The 20,515-nt window shown below is 34.8% G+C and overlaps 2 protein-coding genes across 3 annotated transcripts; one reads left to right on the top strand and one right to left on the bottom strand.

Annotated features, from left to right (window-relative positions):
* The first annotated feature begins 3,348 nt into the window (after positions 1-3,348).
* LOC140881200 (uncharacterized) lies at positions 3,349-5,549 on the top strand. Of its 2 annotated transcripts, XM_073286323.1 has the most exons (3): positions 3,381-3,424; positions 4,346-4,393; positions 4,511-5,549. In XM_073286323.1, the coding sequence occupies exon 3, from the start codon at positions 4,535-4,537 to the stop codon at positions 5,540-5,542; it is 1,008 nt and encodes a 335-aa protein (XP_073142424.1). In that variant the 5' UTR covers positions 3,381-3,424; positions 4,346-4,393; positions 4,511-4,534; the 3' UTR covers positions 5,543-5,549. The 2 variants fall into 2 exon arrangements, with proteins under 2 accessions (XP_073142423.1, XP_073142424.1); XM_073286322.1 differs by lacking the exon at positions 4,346-4,393 and having other exon boundaries at positions 3,349-3,424.
* A 122-nt stretch (positions 5,550-5,671) lies between these two features.
* On the bottom strand, positions 5,672-8,447 carry LOC140881201 (protein TIC 21, chloroplastic-like). Its single transcript, XM_073286324.1, has 4 exons — positions 8,082-8,447; positions 7,361-7,618; positions 6,153-6,356; positions 5,672-5,985 (listed from the first exon to the last, which is right to left on the bottom strand). Exons 1-4 carry the CDS (start codon positions 8,370-8,372, stop codon positions 5,872-5,874), a joined length of 867 nt encoding a protein of 288 aa, XP_073142425.1. The 5' UTR covers positions 8,373-8,447; the 3' UTR covers positions 5,672-5,871.
* Between the last annotated feature and the right edge of the window lie 12,068 nt (positions 8,448-20,515).

Here is a 20,515-nt window from a genome sequence, read left to right as displayed (position 1 = left end):
CAACCAAAAAGGAAAAGATCCAACTTTTCAAACAAACAGAGAAGGATAAGATAAAACAAAACGAGCTAAAGAATGAGCAATGATATTCGTCAAACATCGCACATGATAAATATTAATAGCTTTAAATGCCCTCATTAACTTTAGAATTAAATCAACCAAAAGACCAAAATAATTAAAATCCTCGATCTCAACTATAACTGTTTGCACAAATGAGAGAGAGTCAGAAGCAATAAAAAATCTCCGGAGATTAATAAGGCGAATTGCAATCTTTAGACCCTCAGAAATCGCATGCAACTCTCCTTCCATTAGAGAAGCTGGCTCGATAATCTTCATCCCAAAGCAATGTCATTTATTTTTCCAATGGTCTCTAAGGTAGTGTTTGCAACCTCTAAAAATAAGTGATTATAAAGATTTTTTTCATTAATTTGTGAAGAGAATCTCCATAATCACTTATTTTTATAGGTTGCAAACACTACCTAAAAACTCCTCCAACAGCAAAGCGATTAAGTTCTTGATCAAAACAAACATCCACTTCAAGCTGTAATGTACCCGGTGGAGGAGGCACCCAAATTGCTGAAGATTGAGGTTCATCAAGATGTAATCGGTTTTATATATCATGCACACACATATATAGGTATATTCATTTTGCATACACATTACGTGAATCCAGTTGATCCAAAAAACACAGAAAATGCAAAGTTAGTGTACCAAAATCCACATCGAAAAAGTTAATGTACCAAAACCCAAATGAGGTAAAGTTACTGGACCAAAAAACTTATTTTCTCTAAATAAAATCAGAAAGTATTTTTCACAGAAGTTTTTTGCAATGTCCTTTTTAATTTCTAATCATGTAAATCCAACAAGCAAATATGTGAACGAATAAAAATCTAATTATATCTTTTCAAAAAAAATCTAATTATACAACTATGAAAACTATATTAATTAGTGATTATCATATGTTTTTTTTTTAAATTTTCCAAAAAACATCTGACCCATGTTTCAATTTTAATCAATTTTATTTTGGATAAATAATTAAACCTGCCCGTCTAGATCATAATATCGATCATGCATGTTATAATTTGCTAACTTTACATCTCATTTCCCCGTGAAATTTAAAATACAATTTGATTCATGCATGCGATGCAAATAATTAATAATATGAAAATAATAAATGGAAAGATAAATGCTAGTAACAAAAGAACTTGTACGGTATCATACCGTATCGAAATTTTCGGTATCGATAACGGTATATAAAATGTTTTGTTTCGGTATACCGAATATATCGAATTTATTTTTATTTTTAATTTTTTACGGTATACAGAAAAAAAACTTGGTATAACAAAAATTTTTTTTTTTCGGTATACCGAGTTTTTTTTCGGTATACCAAATTTTTTTTTTATTTCCGATATGGTATTCGATCGGTATAAAAATTTTTTATACCGAAAATTCGATATACCGGTATGAAATTTTTCATACCGATATGATACGGTACGGTATAAGATATGAGAGTTATCGTACCCAGCCCTAACCATTATATAACTCGAGCAAAATGTTGATAAAATAAGTATATACAAATTAACACCGATATCTTGTATATCTTTCCGACCATGACAATTAGTTAAATTATGATTTTATGAAATCAGTGTGTAGAAACTAAAACCAGCAATATCTTATCCTTGCGACCTGCATGAGTATGACAAGTTAAATTATATATAAATGATTTTTATGAATAATCATCTCATAACTCTAAAGAGCTATTAATTGGTCGTTTGTTGTTATAATTAAAAACCAATTATCACTTCCGTGAACAATTTGGGCACCATTTCCATCAATTTTTTTTTAAAGATCCATATTCAATTAATTTTACTTTGCCCAGACTCGTAAAATCAATTGTCCTATATGGACAGGGGTGCGATCGTTAAGGACCAGACTGTCTTGTAACTATCCTGTACATGCGATCTTCAATAAGAATTGCAAAAAAAATTTCTCCCAAATTCGTATCTGACATGTTGGAAAGAGAAAAGATATCCCGATAAATAAATATATATATTTTAATATATGAAAGCTCTAAATTATGTCAAACGGAAGAAGTTCAGATTTTTGTTCTTGGATAAACAAGAAAGAACTAAGAAATTTTGTAAATAAGTAGTTAATTTGAAGTAAGATGGTACTGAAATTCCTTCTTAATAACATATTTTATTTTCCATTGAAACGGGTGGAAAATTCATAAACACCTACTTTTTTTTTATTTTTGTATTTGAGAAAATGATACTTTTTTCCTTCCAAATAACTTCTTACGCTAGTCATTTTCCAACTGTCCCTAACATGGACAACCAAAACCAGCAAATTATGGATAACAACAATGGCACTATGGCAGTCCAATGCCCATCTATTAAAGTACTTTCAATTAAACAATACCTCAATAGATTCAAAATTCAATAAAACTCGCAATATATGAGTTCAAAGTAGAAAGATTCAAGAAAAATTAATTATTCATGATTAGCATAATCAAATCACATTGGTCCAAAGATATTGCTCAGCAGACAAATGTTTGGTTTAGGTTTCACGAAATGATAATTACGTGGAGGTAGAAAAGCGTCCAAAATATTTAAAACAAATAATGCTATATATATATGCACGTCTAATATTGTATATATCGATATTTACATTTATTATATCGTGAGATTTTGTATTCAATATATATATATATATATATATATATATATATATATATATATATATATATATATATAATTGATTTTTTGCATGTATCAAGCACAATTGATTTACAAATATTGATATACACATATAACATCATCCATAAAAAAAACATTATTATTAATATAACATATATAAGTAATTCGATCGGAACATAAATCCCATTGGGTGGATATTATCTGTCTGATCCCTCTCTCGACATTTATTAGGACGAGAAATATCCCGAAAAATCGGGTCGAAAATGATGGGCCGTTGTCACTTCGGAACAAGAATGAGATGAGTCGGGATTTTGAAAGTTCTTTTTTTTCTCGATTTATCCGAAGTAATCGATTGAACCAAATTAATTTGGAAATTCGGTTTGATTTAATCTATAGGTCGGTTTTGTTTCTAAAAATATCGGTCAATTCGATTTAATAATCGATGTGATATAAGTTTTGGATTGAAAAAATCGGTTAAACCGTTATACATTTTTATATATTATAAAAAAGAAAAAAAAATCAGTAATTGGGCCTACTTTCAAATTCAAATTTCAATTATTATTACTCTTTCCGTATTGGGCTTTAAGGACAACCCAAATAGAAAATACATACTCTCTCTTACAGCCCTATTTATTGCCTAAACGAGAACCAACTTATCTTCATCATCGTACTGTCGTCTCACAACTGTTGACACATAACTTCCGAACCTACGAAGATTCTTGTGAGAGGTAAATCTTTTTTATTTTGTTTCTCGTTTTTTGTTTCTCATGTTTATTTGCGATAATGAATTCGTAAACTTTTCGTTTTACTTCTAAATTTTATTCAGTTTTGAGTTTTAACTAATTTATTTGCCAATTGACCCAACTCGATTTAATTCTTGTGGCTTTGATTGATTACAGATTACAAGTATTTGGTAATTTTGTGTGACAGATCTCATGAAGTGAATACTGCAAGTTCCATTGGTTTTAATTATGTACATGCACTAGATTATTATTGTTGATCATGGTTTGGTATATTGGGGGGAAAAAATCGTCTTTCTTCCTCCATTATCGGAACATTTTGAGGATTGGGAAATTTAAACATTATTATTATTGTACTTTGATTAATGAATGGCATATAGTGATAGAAGAAATGGGGTAGGAGGGGGATGATCACCAGTTGAGCTCATGAATTCTGGTATTTTAAGATTTAGAATCAATTTTTGAAAATTCATTTCTTCTAAAAAAATATATTTCATAAAATAGGAATCCTCCCACAATTTGAATCCACCAATTCAGAAGCACATTATATAATAATACAAACAAATTCAAAATGAGATTTAGCATCTTAACATGGGATTTATGCCTGATTCTGATAGCTCGTTGTGGATGGGTAACGATAAAATGAGATTTATATCTTAGAATAATTTACCTTTTGATTCGGTAGATTCATTATGCCTACAACATGTTTGATAGAATGCCTGCGATTTGAGGTTATGTGGAGAGCGGTTTATCCGGCAATCCTATCAATTTTTTTTTGTTTTTTGTTTTTTCAATTCAATTAATTTGCTTCATGTCAAATACGATCTGTATTTAGTATTTACACACTTTGAATTGAGGTTTAGGTTTTGTGAATTAAATAAAAATTGGTGATTGTTAAATGGGATTCAGGCGTTCTGAAGAGATGAAGCTCTATGATTGCTTTTCTATTAACTATAGGTAATAGGTGTTATCTATTTGGTAATTTATTCTTTTTAGCATTCGTAAATAGAGTACGTAATCCTGAAGATGCACAAGCAGATCTTTTGACGAAATTGTTTTCATTCTGCTGTATAGGCTGAAGTCTTTTTAGCTTTAGTGATGAAGGAAGAAGAAATAAACAGATGCCAAATCCAAGAATGGTACCCCAAATTCAAATCTGTATCCATAAAATCCATCATCCATGATCTGCCGGAGTCGTTTGTCGATTATCTTCTTGATGACTCTGGTCCATTCCTGCTTCCTGTTTCCATCTCAAATGATGATGCACTTCCGAATAGAGTACGTAATCCTGAAGATGAAGACGACTTTGTAGTGTCTGAAGGATCTGATGATGAGGCAGAACAACCTATTTCTGCCCCTTGTTTCCCTGAATTGGAAATGGAGATCAAAGCATCCATTGAATCACTAGGGGGTGCTGTTTTTCCTAAGCTTAATTGGAGCGCACCTAAAGACTCTTCTTGGATCAGTGCAACGGGGAGCCTAAGGTGTACTTCTTTCAGTGAAATAGCACTTCTATTGAGGTCGTCTGATTCTCTTGTGAACGACCTCTGTCATGCATATGATTCGTGTAGTGATAAGAGTGCATCAAGGCCAGCATGTTTCTTCCTCGCTCTCCGTAAATGGTATCCATCGATGCTGCCTGAGATGGAATTTCGGTGCTTTGTTTGCAATAAAGTCCTCATTGGAATTTGCCAACGAGAAGTTACTAGCTTTTACCCTGCTCTTCTTGGGAGGAAACCTTATCTTAAAATGATGATCCGGGAATTCTTTATGGAGAAGGTGCGGGAAAATTTTGAATCTGAAAGTTACACATTTGACATCTATGTCACAAGGGACGAACGCGTGAAGCTCTTGGATTTCAACCCTTGGGGTGCATTCACCCTCCCACTCCTCTTTACTTGGGAGGAACTGGAAGAGAATATGAAAGAAGATCATGATTTGGAGTTCAGAATTGTGGAGAGTCATCTCAGTATTCGCCCAGGTTTAAAAACTTCAGTTCCATACGATTATTTGGATACGAGTCCTGGAAGTGGGTGGGATCAGTTTTTGAGGAATGCTGATGAAGAATTGAGGCGGCAGAGTAACCCTACTGAAGCTGGTGCTTGACATACGATTTAGTTTGGTTTTAAGCATCACGAACTCGGAACTTTAGTCCCATGTTTAAGCTTTGCCTACACTAGATTTGAATAGACTCCAAGATTGGGATGCATTTATCCCTTTTATACGTTCTAAGTGGTTCAAAATTATTGGTCTTTTAACTTACAGTTCTAAAGCACCGTTGCATCTGAAACAGCTTTTCATCTGGAAAAGAAATACAAGATAAAAATCAACAAAATCGTATGGGTGATGTTGGAAGCATTCAAACAGCTTGCTAGCTTATTACGAAATGAGAAGCTTCCTCCATTTTCACCCGTTTCTGTTTCACTACACCAAACTTATGCAGCCATTGGTATTGGGATTTTCCCTGCAGGCGATACTGTCACTGTTCTCAGTAGCTCTAGGGAGCACACTAGCCCCAGAAAATGCGAAAGGATCGTGTTTGCCGATGCCTGCAGGGAAAAAAAAAAAAAAACAGTGAATACCACCACTCACACACATGGCAGAAAACAAAATTCATCATTTCAAAAAGGTGAAATGATGGGTAAAAAACTGCAATTCGTGTCACAGGATCGAGCATGTGTCTGATAACATAGTTGAGCTGATTCTTGGACGATACCTGAACCAGGAAGACGTCCAGAGCAAGAACTGGACTACTCCCAGGAGGGATTCCCTGGTAATAAGGATTGACTGAACCTGTTAGAGCTTTTGCGACCAAAACACCGACAGTTGCTAGCATACCAAGTATAGCAGCACCCATGCCCAATAGATTCACGACTATTCCATTGTTTAGGCTTCTTACAACATCTGCTCGAGGAGGGGCCTACACGTACATTGTGATGAATTAACGAGACAACATAACATACATAATATGATCTTTAACCAACTTGAATAAAATAACAAGTATCAAGTGTTTGCGGGATAAGTAGGTCACATGTACATAGACCCGTGGAGGCAGCAAAGTATGTCATCACCAACATTCATGTTAAACTTGGTTCATTTCATTCATAAATCATAGTCCAACTAATAGATAAAAGATGAGAATGAAGTTCAGTAAATCCAATAATTCAAACCACATATTTTATCCAAAAAGAAAACTTGAGAAATTTGTCCAATTTTATGACAAATTCAAATTTAGTACACGAAAATCATATAATCATCATGATAATAATAATTAAAAATAATGAAAGTAACGGCAGAGACAAGCCTCTTCATTTCTCTTCTCCTGACAGATCCTCACAGCTTCCGTTCAGGAGAAGAGATTTGTAATCCATGAGTGAAATAGAGCTTCTAAGATTTGGACATTTGACCATCGACTCAAATGGTAACTTAGCTACTAATTTGGTTCTTAACCCTGCATAAACGCTTATTCCTACCTAACCAACAAAGGGATGCTAAAATAAAAGTGCCCACATACGTTCCTCATTTTCCTTCAATTCGAGATGTTCTTAGAATGACCCTGAGCATATTTTGTTTGAAAATAATTTAGAGACACGAAATTATGCCAACTAAAAGTTTGCTTCAGTTTGTTGATGATGCATGCGACAAAGCAAAATTGTTGTTTGGCTATTTGTGCTTTTTCATATGTCCATCCTTTCTACCTAAATCTCAAACTTTGCATAAATGATTCCGTATGAATTATGATACCAGAAATTTGGTTTTCAATCAGGTAATCTTGCATGTCCCCACATGCTCTGATGCATAATGCACTTTACATAATTTGAAGATCTTTTAGTACAGAATGTTAGCCAAAAGAGAAATCAAGTATTAGGGAATAATAAGAATACAATACATTTCTATCTATCTATGCCAACATGATAAAAGTACCTTTGAGGGATTATCAGCTGTTCTTCGGAGTTTGTCAGCAAGTCGAATATGACCAAACGACCAAAACACTGAAAGGAATGCAGCTGCAATGCCGCCAGCAGTTGCATAAAAGGTTGCAGGTGATGTAACTTTCCCAGTGATAACAGTGGAAAACGAAAGGATCACACTAGCAACAACACTGCAAATCAGCTGCCCCCAGAATCCAAAACTTCCTAATCTCTTGAAATGTCTGGAAGTATATTTTAATCTCTTTGAAACCTAGGATAGAACAAACTTAGTTGTGGGAAGGGGTTGGGTTTTCATTTGAGGAGTGAGACAGGATATATATGAGGAGGATTACTATATTTAATAAAGAAAACGTTTTATCCTTTTCATAAGCCTGATAATTTTGAAGTTTTAAAATTTATAGAGCCCTCGTCCATGATTTGATTGATGGAAAAATCGAAGGATCTGAAATACATCTGGAATCGATTTTGTCTCTACATAGTTCTAAATTAAAAATACATGGAAAGCAAGTTACTAATTTTAGAGCAATAACGGTCCATCCGATGCAAATTCAGTTGATAAAAGGGAGCTGAAGCATATTCGCTATACTTGAACTATACAGATGAATAACAAATCAACAGCACACAATTATAACGAAGCTCCGAAGAAAAGAACAAACCCTAAACCACATTTTCAAATTAAAATACAAAGAAATGTCCACGGCACAGAGGAATACCTGAGCAAGTTTGGCCGTGTCAGCCTCGTCATACGAAGCAGCAGCAATGGGAGAGAAAGCCAGAGGTTTTACGGCTTGATAATTGATCGTAAAATGTGGTGAAGATAAACCTTTGAATATATTTGCCGGCGACACTGAAATTGAAGAAAGAGGTGTTTGAGGATGATGCAGCTGACTAAAACGCGGTAACGAGGGATAACCATACGGGAATGGTTTAGAAACAGGCAACAACCACGGCGGTCCTGGTGGTGCGCCGCCGCGGCGAGGTGCCGGCAATATGGAAGATTGCATAGCTCTGAATTATACAACCAGCAGCGCGGAGCTCAGTTCCAGAAACTCTTCGAAAGACGACCAAAAATGCCCTTTTTCGATTTGTTTTCCAAATTTATATTTGATAAGGTGAGGAATATTTTAGTTTAATATTGAGAGTTTTAGATTAGAAAACTTTTTTTTTTAAAACAGAACAATCCATTAATGTGATAAATCAAAAGACGTTACATCATCAATCACTATGGGTAAAAAATTTGAACTTAAAGTAAGAGTGTTTTAAGATTAAAAACCTTTATTTTTTTGGAAAGAGAACAATCAATTAATGTGACAAATCAAAAGAAGTTATGCCCATCAATCAAAATGAGTAAAAATCTTTAACTCAAGACATGATGAAGTATGAAACAAAACAAATTTTGCTAAACTATGGGCTACCATTAATAATAATAATAATTTCAATAATGTTTATGATTTACAAGTGAAAATCTAATACACAAACCCTCACTCCAACCTCCCCCAATTCTCAATTCTTTTTGTCCTTTCACTCTTCGTCTCTCACCGCCATCCCCAAATCCCGATTCTTTATGTTCGAGATCTTGAGCAGAGTGACCGATTATTGGATGACACATTGCAAAGTCACTGCTGACGAAAATTTATCTCGGTTCGACCTGATTTCGTGGGTGTTGAACTTGCAACACTATTTAATCTTTTCAATGTAATTCAATATTTAATCTGCAGCGAAAAAGAGTTTTAAACAATATTAAATTACCGTCATTACTATATTTGACATCAATGACATGAAATAATCTCTGAAAGTTGTTGGATGAATGATATTGAAGAATTAAATTTATATAAAAAAATGATTTTAAAATTGGGCTCTGAATGATGACAAAAAAGTAGAAACGTGAGTGTGCAGGAAGATACTAGTATATAATCCAAAAAAATATATATTTTTGAGCCTAATAGATAGAAGATTTAAACCACCTCATGTGAAAAGTCTACAAGACTACATTATTTTAATTACACGAATCAAAATTGTTAAATAAACATGGACAAAGGTAATTTTTGGAGAGAAATGATTCAAGATTTTTTTTAGGAGCATCGACACAATTATACCTAAAAGTCAAAAAAATAAAATATTCGAAATTATAAAATTTTAGGCACAGTACTTTTTAAATCCTCACTCCGTTGTTGCCTCCATGAATTACACCCAATTTCCTCCTTCCTAAAAGCTCGGGTTCGTGCAGCCAAAATCGATTCCAGACATTTTGTTCTTCGAGGTGGAGTGCTACGATGGGGTTAGGTCCTTGGTTCCGAGGTCTATTATTGAGAATTGCCAACTATTAAGCGTATCATGGTAACTCCCGGTCAGAATTTACGCTTTCCATTTACGTCCAAGATCTTGAGCAAATGACTGATTATTAGATGACACACCGAAAAGCCACTGTTGACGGTGATTTGTCTCTGTTCGATACTGCGTTCATGTATGTTGAACTGATCACTCTCTTTGATCTTGTCAATGTAATTTCTATCATTCTTAGATCCAATTTTGGCTAATTTTCCACTGTTTGTATAATATTTTATCATATGATATTTTTTGGTTTATAAAATTTGTAATCTGGCATAGGGATGACAATTTTCTCCGTGGGTTCGAGTATCCTTAAAACGTCTACTACTAATAAATGCGGATTTTTTTTAAATAACTAAGAATAATATTATACATATATGCTCATACATATATGTATAAACATTAAAAATACCGCTAATAAATAAAATTCTTAAAATAAAAGCTTAAATAAATAGTAATATTAAACCACTGAAAATCTCACGTCGTGCTAAATAAAAATAATAAAATAATAACTAAGTTAAAATCCAAAAATCTCAAATGCGGAAACATAATAAAATTATTTCTCTCAAACACTGGAAAACTGAAAAAAAATACGAAACATGTTTTATAAATTCTCTAAGTACTCTAACATGCTAAGACATAATGCGACGGTCACGGGGCCACTGTCATGCTCACTCTTACGTCCTCGCCACCGGTAGGAGTTACGTAGAAATCATCATACTCACCTGCACCATATTAGCGTAGTGAGCCTAGAGGCTCAACATGTCTAATTCTTTATAACGAGGTTTAAAATAATGCATCACATAATCATACTAATAAATATACATGATCCATGAACATGCATGCATGCTATTAAAATAACACATCATAAATTCTTCCATGTCATAGCTTTCATCATAACATAATATCCATGCGGTATACCATATAATACATAACATAATTTGAGCATGTCATAATCATAAAAACTGTGTAGGTCATATCCATGAGTGTGGCTCGTAATCATGAGCGACTGATCAGTCTAAGAACCATCGTATGTGGCGGTAGATAAATTCACCTCTATGCTGGTAGTAAACTACCCTGTGCTTGGTGGTAAAACCACCTCTATGACGATAGTCAACTACCTCTGTGCTCGGTGGTAAACCACCTCTATGCTGCAAGTGGCTTCAATTTTCATAAAATATTTTCATGCTCAACATTTAACATGACATTCATTATAAAATTATTTCATGTATGAAGGCACTGAAAATATGTCCGTAATATATATTTAATTAATTTTCATAATAAATATATTTATACTTAAAATAAACTTCATGCATAAAAATAATTAAATATATATTTCGGACTTAGTTAATTTTTATGGGTTGGTCCAGACTGCTGATCACTCAATCTAATCCCATTAAACTTAAATAAAACCCAATAATCATATTTTCTCGCAAATAACTTAATTAAACTTAACTGGGCCTAATTAAAATATTTAAGCCCATTAACTTAATTAAACTCAATAAAACTCTAGACTGGCCCAAAAATTCCCATGGGCTTCCAAACCCATAAAAATCATTGGGCTAACTTAAATAAATTATTTAAGTCCAAATAAAATTATTTGGAGGCCCAAATAATTTTCGAATTAATTATTAAATCCCAAAAACCACTTAAATTCGTAAAAACTTAAAAAATTAAAATACCCGAGCCCGACCAACCTAACCCGGACTCGAACCCTACTGACCCGACCCACGACAACCCAAACCCGACCTAGACCCCAACCCGACCCGGAACCCACCCAAAACCCCAACCCGTAGCCCATGCGTGACTTGCACATCTTTGTGCAGGTCTCGGCCGTGTAGCAGCCGGCCTTGTGGCCTGCTGCCGGCCGGCTCCAGCCACCCCCTGGCCGGAGCTCTACCGCCCAGACGTAGCCCACATCTGGGCGGTTCCAACGAGTCATTCCTCGATTAGAACCAATCCCTACATAGTCCTAGCGAACCATATTTCCGAACATCCCGAATTTGCCGACTTGTTGATCACTTTCTGAAGTTAGCCTCGATCCCAGCCTAGACCAGCCTTAACCACCGAGCCAACCTAAGCCTAGGGACCCTAAAACACCCACCCCTCTGAACCGTGAACCAGCAGCTACCCCGACCCCATGCCATGAAACGTGACCATGTCCAAGCAATTCAAGCCAAAAACGTGAGCAAGGAGAGTATAACATGCATAATCCAAAATTTTCGAATTTTAACAAATAAATCATGGTGTTTCTGATGCACATGAATTAATAGCTTATATGGTGTAGAAAGAAAAGGTTTAGACATGCCTTGATAATTGTTTGATGAAGAAATATGCGTTTACGGCTCCGGGATGACGAAAACTAAACTTGAAGCTTCGAACGGTGACTATGGAGGCTTGGCTGTTGTGCGTCGATGAAGGAGAATGATGGAGACTGACTTCGGCGCTAAGGGTGAGAAAAAGATGGAATGCAACGTGATTTAGGGGATTTTGGGCGTGGGTTTTGGGTAGGCTTAGAATTTTATTAACTAATTAGGAGATAATCGCTAACTTAAAAGATTTCTAAACTCTTAAAATTTTTATAAAACATAGTAAAATATCTAAATCCCGAAATAAATAAATAGGCTAATTTTAAAAATTAATAAAAGTCAATAAATGGACTATTTTGGCTAAAAAATCAACCCTTAAATAAATATATAATTAAATACTAACATTTTCTTGACAAAATACCATAAAATATTATTTTTAAGGCTAATAAAATCTCATAAAATATTTTTGGCTCAAAATTTGATATCCCGTCCGTCCACGGTCCCGTCTACGCGATCAAATAACTTATTTACTCCAAAAATCTAAAAATACAATAATTGCGGGTTAAATGCTAAAATAAATTTAAATCATGCATATAATTCACATAATAACACATAAATGTCATTTAACCCAAATATAAATTTTAAATAATTATTTTTCCTAATTATGCATGCGAATTTACGTATAAAAATTTCCGGGTGTTACAATTCTCCCCCCCTTAAATTTAATTTCGTCCTCGAAATTCGACTGATCAAAATGTAATAACGGAATCTCTCAAAAATCCAATTTACTAAATCCACGATTACCTATCTAGTTCCCAAGTTTCAGTATCCTAAACGTCATGCTTCTGCTGCGCACTCTGATAAACAAAATATTTTATCCTTCCTAGATGTCCTCTTTATCTCCATCAAACCTATATTTATAAACTTTTGCTGCTGAAACACCTCGTAAAGAAAATCATTACAATTTACTTATATTCCACTGTAAACAAAATCTGACATTTTATACAAATCTTAGTACTATAATGAAAGTACACCCACATACTTACCTCAACTTATACGTAAAACTCAAATATTACTCTACTATTCATCTTCATAAACACAACAATCGCACTATGCCAAAACTTGAATGATTTCATATGCTTATACACTCTACTCATCAATCCCCCAACATTCGTGAGCCGCACTTTTGTTCCCAAATTTATTTATTAAAACATAGGATTACAATATCAACTCCAATAAATTCAACTTGTAAAGCTTATCCACACACTAGCCTTCTATGACAAGTTAAACATCTTTGAGTCGAACATCTACCATTCATCGCAATTTTCTTCGAATTATCCATTTACCACTACACCTCCATCTATTGAACACTTTAAAGTCTTAAATCTCGAGTGCTATAAATCCATGAAACCCAAAAAGTGAATTTAGTGTCAAACGTCATGTACAACACAAGTAATACATGTTGATCCCATGTACAGTCAAAACACAACTAGTACCTTTTTGCTCATGCATCACAAAAATATTGGTGGAGACACTCCTATAACATGACCCCGTAATTCAAATTTATACCACCCAAGGGTATTGAAAGAACATCAATAAAAATACTTATATACAATTAACCCCAACGTAAAACAAAAGTATCGAGATAACAGTTATAATATCAAGTCATTACGCTGACTCGTGATTATTTCAAGTTCTTCAAATACTCATACGTGCGTAAAACCAACAACCCAAATTCTCAAACGACTCAACTCTTAACAAAAGAACTCACTCCAAAAATTTATATATATATATATATATATATCATCAACTCTTAGGCCATATCTAAAGCTTATATTATACTTGAAATCGAAACCAAAATTTATAACAATTGTATTATATCACACCTGACCAATTACACAAGCCTATAAAAATTTACACCTTCATCATCCAGTCATCACAACATCTATAAGTCAAGCTGATAAGTTCCCAAATCTATTTATTTAAACGTAGTGACTTGAACGTCAAACTCAATACAGCTTACTTGGTAACACCAACCATGCGAACCCTTAAGTATTATAAAAGATTATCCAATTCTTTATCAGACTAACTCCATGATTATTCTTATTCTAAAAAATTCAAGAACCTAATACAAAACATATTTATAATCAATTTATATTTCATACAATTAAGAGTACAAACTTAAAACCCAAACCATCAAACTATAACCTTATGGTATAAGTGTCATCTCCAAAAAAATCATAACTTATTCGTCAAAGGAAAAACCTTAATAGTTAAATGAATGACAATATGATATCTGTGAACCCAACTAGCATAATTTGACACATGCGGACTTAATTCCCAAAAATATATATACTAACCTCTATAAAGTAACATTTTAAATTCACCAAAGATTTCTTAAAATAATAAGTTAGGATATACCGGTGATCAAAGAAGTATCTGGGTCTGCCTCCTCTGCTTGCATAACAAACACCCTCCCTGTGGCGTTCTTCTTCTTAGGGAAATTCATGGACATGTGCCCCGGCTCCTTGCAGTGGAAACACACATTCGACCCACTCAAGCACTGACCCGAATGTGGTTTCTGACACTTCGGGCAAAGTGGAACTCCTCCTGGCTTAGGGCCCCCGCCCCTCTGTTGCTGCTGACCCTGTGGCTTCTGTTGATTTGGGCCATTAGATGGCCTTGCGTACTGCTTCTTCGCAGGAGGCTGCGAAGTCGCCCTCTGAAACCCTGGCTGAAATTGCCTCTTGCCCTGCTGTTCTCTCTGAATCTCCTTTCTGCCCTCCTCAGAATGCAAAGCTTTGCTAACTGCAACCTCATATGTAGTGACGTCCATCATCCGAACTTCATGCTTGACTTCAGCCCGCAATCCCTCAACGAACTGCCTAAGCTTCTCTGGTGCACTGTCTGCAATCAAGAGCACAAAGTGACAGCCTCTCTCAAACTGACTCACGTACTCCACCACTTACTTGTCCCCCTTACGGAGACTCATAAACTCTCGGACCATGCGACTGCGCACATCCTCCGTGAAATACTTGGCATAGAAGATACGCCTGAACTCTGCCCAAGTCAAGGTAGGAAGGTGTACTCCCTTGACAGCGCCCTCCCACCATAGAGCTGCATCTCCCTTCATCATATAGGTTGCGCACTTGACCCGGTCAGCATCAGTAATCCCCATGTAATCGAAGATGGTCTCCAGGGATCGAATCCATCCCTCAGCAACTAGCGGATCGGTAGTGCCAAAAAACTCCTTCGGTCCCTTCTTCTAGAACCGCTCAGCCACGTCCTCCTCATGGGAAAGCCTCGGATGCGCCGCCTGCTGCTCCAACAGAGCAGTAATCCCTGCCATCATGTTTGCATTGGCCTGCTCCAATGCTAAAAGAGGGTTATGCGGAGGTGGAGGTCCCCCGCGTCTGTTCACCTGTCTCGGAGGTATTCTGCACCACCATATGTTTCTTTACATAAATCGCAATGCATAACTTAAGAGTTCTAAAACTTTACTAACATGAAAATCTTAAATCATTACATATGCTCTTTATAAATCATAAGAAAACAATTAAAACTTACAGACCGGTAGTAGGATTTTTGAGCTTCACGTGGCAGATGGACACCCTCCAAGGACCATGCTTTGATACCAATTGAAACGTCTACTACTAATAAATGCGGATTTTTTTTTTAAATAACTAAGAATAATATTATACATATATGCCAATACATATATGTATAAACATTAAAAATATCGCTAATAAATAAAATTATTAAAATAAAAGCTTAAATAAATAGTAATATTAAACCACTGAAAATCTCACGTCGTGCTAAATAAAAATAATAAAATAATAACTAAGTTAAAATCCAAAAATCTCAAATGCGGAAACATAATAAAATTATTTCTTTCAAACACTGGAAAACTGAAAAAAATACGAAACATGTTTTATAAATTCTCTAAGTACTCTAACATGTTAAGACTCAATGCGACGGTCACGGGGCCACTGTCATGCTCACTCATACGTCCTCGCCACCGGTAGGAGTTACGTAAAAATAATCATACTCACCTACACCATATAAGTGTAGTGAGCCTAGAGGCTCAACATGTCTAATCTTTATAACGAGATTTAAAATAATGCATCACATAATCATACTAATACATATACATGATCCATGAACATACATGCATGCTATTAAAATAACACATCATAAATTCTTCCATGCCATAGCTTTCATCATAACATAATATCCATGCGGTATACCATATAATACATAACATAATTTGAGCATGTCATAATCATAAAAACTGTGTAGGTCATATCCATGAGTGTGGCTCGTAATCATGAGCGACTGATCAGTCTAAGAACCATCGTACGTGGCGGTGGATAAATCCACCTCTATGCTGGTAGTAAACTACCCTGTGCTCGGTGGTAAAACCATCTCTATGACGGTAGTAAACTACCTCTGTGCTCGGTGGTAAACCACCTTTATGCTGCAAGTGGCTTCAATTTTCATAAAATATTTTCATGCTCAACATTTAACATAACATTCATTATAAAATTATTTCATGTATGCATGCATTGAAAAAATATGTCCGTAATATATATTTAATTAATTTTTATAATAAATATATTTATACTTAAAATAAACTTCATGCATAAAAATAATTAAATATATATTTCGGACTTAGTTAATTTTCATGGGTTGGTCCAGACTGCTGATCACTCACTCTAATTCCATTAAACTTAAATAAAACCCAATAATCATATTTTAGCCCAAATAACTTAATTAAACTTAACTGGGCCTAAATAAAATATTTAAGCCCATTAACTTAATTAAACCCAATAAAACTCTAGACTGGCCCAAAAATCCACTAATTGGCCCAAAAATTCCCATGGGCTCCCAAACCCATAAAATCATTGAGTTAACTTAAATAAATTATTTAAGTCCAAATAAAATTATTTGGAGGCCCAAATAATTTTCGAATTAATTATTAAAGCCCAAAAACCACTTAAATTCATAAACACTTAAAAAATTAAAATACCCGAGCACGACCCACCTAACCCGGACTCGGACCCTATTGACCCGACCGACGACAACCCAGACCTGACCCAGACCCAAACCCGACCTGGAACCCACCCAAAACCCCAACCCGTAGCCCATGTGTGACTTGCACATCTTTGTGCAGGTCTCGACCGTGTAGCAGCCGGACTTGTGGCCTGCCCGATCGGCTCCGGCCACCCCCTGGCCAGAGCTCTACCTCCCAGACGTATCCCATGTCTGGGTGGTTCCAACGAGTCATTCCTTGATTAGAACCGATCCATACATAGTCCAAGCGAACCACGTTTCCGGACATCCCGAATTTGCCGACTTGTTGATCTCTTTCTGAAGTTAGCCTCGATCCCAGCCTAGACCAGCCTTAACCACCGAGCCAACCTAAGCCTAGGGACCCTAAAACACCCATCTGAACCGTGAACCAGCAGCTAGCCCGACCCCATGCCATGAAACGTGACCATGTCCAAGCAATTCAAGCCAAAAACGTGAGCAAGGAGAGTATAACATGCATAATCCAAATTTTTTGAATTTTAACAAATAAATCATGGTGTTTCTGATGCACATGAATTAATAGCTCATATGGTGTAGAAAGAAAAGGTTTAGACATGCCTTGATAATTGTTTGATGAAGAAATACGCGTTTACGGCTTCGGGACGACGAAAACTAAACTTCAAGCTTCGAACGGTGACTATGGAGGCTTGGCTGTTGTGCGTCGATGAAGGGGAATGATGGAGACTGACTTCGACGCTAAGGGTGAGAAAAAGATGGAATGCAACGTGATTTAGGGTATTTTGGGCGTGGGTTTTGTGTAGGCTTAGGATTTTATTAACTAATTAGGAGATAATCGCTAACTTAAAAGATTTCTAAACTCTTAAAAATATTAGATAACATAATAAAATATCTTAATCCAGAAATAAATAAATAGGCTAATTTTAAAATTTAATAAAATTCAATAAAGGGACTATTTTGGCTAAAAAATCAACCCTTAAATAAATATATAATTAAATACTAACATTTTCTTGACAAAATACCATAAAATATTATTTTTAAGGCTCATAAAATATTTTTGGCTCAAAATTTGATATCTCGTCCGTCCACGGTCCCGTCTACGCGATCAAATAACTTATTTACTCCAAAAATCTAAAAATAAATAATTGCGGGTTAAATGATAAAATAAATTTAAATCATGCATATAATTCACATAATAACATATAAATGTCATTTAATCCAAATATAATTTTTAAATAATTATTTTCCCTAATTATGCATGCGAATTTACGTATAAAAATTTTCGGGTGTTACAACCCTTGTGTGAAACCCGAAACGGGATGAGTTCGAGGAGGCATTGACGGGTTTGGGTTTGGAGACTTTAAAAAATTCCTAAAATATTCTGGGGCGAGTATGTTGGTGTTTATCCCCATCTTCGAACTCGTACCGATATCCCCGATAATAATAATAAATTATTAATTATAATTTCAATAATATTTATGATTTATACGTAAAAATCAAATACCCTAACTAACCCTCACTCCCAACCTCCCCCAATTCTCAATTTTTTTGTCCTTTCACTCCTCGTCTCTCACCCCGCCACCCCAAATCCCGATTTTTTATGTCCGAGATCTTGAGAAAAGTGGCCGATTATTGGACGACACATTGCAAAACCACTACTGACGATGATTTGTCTTGGTTTGATACTGCGTTCATGGATGTTAAGCTTGCCACTCTAATAATCTTATCAATTTAATTCAATATTTAATCTGAAGCAAAAAAAAGTTTCAAACAATATTAAATTATCGTCATTAATATATTTGAAGAGATAATTTTGAAATTGGGCTCTAAAGGATGAAAAAAAAAGTAGAAACGTGAGTGTGCAGGAAGAAACTAATAAATAATCCAACAAAAAATAAATTTTTGAGTCCAATAGATTGAAGATTTAAACCACCTCATGTGAAATGTCTACAAGACTACATTATTTTAATTACACGAATCAAAATTGTGAAATAAACATGGACAAGGGTAATTTTTCAAAAGAAATGATTCAAGATTTTTTTAGGATCATCGACACAATTAGACCCAAAAGTCAAAAAAACAAAATATTTGAAAATATAAAATTTTAGGCCGAGTACTTTTTAAATTCTGACTCCGCAATTGCCTCCCTCAATTACACCCAATTTTTCCCTTCCTGTTAGCTAGGGTTTGTGCAACCAAAATCTATGCCAGACATTTTGTTCTTTGAGGTGGAGTACTCCGTTGTGGTTAGATCTTTTGTTCCGAGACCGATGCTTGAGGAATAGTCAACTATGAAGCGTATCATTGGTAACTCCCGTTTAGGATTTACGATTGTCATTTACGTCCGAGATCTTGAACAAATGATTGATTATTGAATGACACACCGGAAAGCCACTGTTGACGATGATTTGTCTCGGTTCGATACTGCATTCATGGATGTTGAACTGGTCACTCTCTTTGATCTTTTCAATGTAATTCTATCACTATCAAATCGAATTTTGGCTAATTACTCGCTGATTGTATAATATTTTATCTTGTGATATTTTTTGGTTTTCAAAATTTGTAATCTGAATCCGGGATAACAATTTTCTCCATGGGTTCGAGTACCCTTGTGTGACTCGAAACGGGATGAGTTCAGGGAGGCATTGAAGGGATATGGTTTGGAGATTTTAAAAAATCCCCAAAATAGTCTCGGGCGAGTATGTTGATTTTTATCATCATCTCCGAACTCGCACCGATATCCTCGATAATAATAAATTATTAATAATAATTTTCATAAAATTTAAGTTTTACACGTGAAAATCTAGTAGACAAACCCTCACTCGCAGCCTCCCCCAATTCTCAATTCTTTTTGTCCTTTAACTTCTCGTCACTCACCCGCGACCCCCAAATCCCGATTTTTTATGTCCGAGATCTTGAGCAAAGTGGCCGATTATAGGATGACACATTGCAAAGCCACATCTGAAGATCATTATTTGTCTCGGTTGGATCCTGCGTTCGTGGATGTTGAACTTACCACTCTAATTAATCTTGTCAATTTAATTCAATATTTAATCTGGAACAAAAAAGAGTTTCAAACAATATTAAATTACCATCATTAATATATTTGACTTCAATAAAATGACATAATCTATGAAATTGTTGGATGGATTATATTAAATAATTACACTTATATAAAGATATAATTTTGACATTGGGCTCTAAAGGATGATAAATAAGTAGAAACGTGAGTGTGCAGGAAGAAACTAATAAATAATCCAACAAAAAATAAATTTTTGAGTTTAATAGATAGAAGATTTAAACCACATCATGTGAAAAGTCTACAAGACTACATTATTTTAATTACACGAATCAAAATTGTGAAATAAACATGGACAAAGGTAATTTTTCAAAAGAAATGATTCAATATTTTTTTAGGATAATCGACACAATTAGACCCAAAATTCAAAAAAATAAATATT

This window comes from Henckelia pumila, chromosome 2, assembly GCF_033568475.1.
Source record: "Henckelia pumila isolate YLH828 chromosome 2, ASM3356847v2, whole genome shotgun sequence".
NCBI lineage: Eukaryota > Viridiplantae > Streptophyta > Magnoliopsida > Lamiales > Gesneriaceae > Henckelia > Henckelia pumila.
The sequence above is the reverse complement of the archived record's forward strand: the minus strand, read 5'-3'. Positions and strand labels throughout refer to the sequence as shown.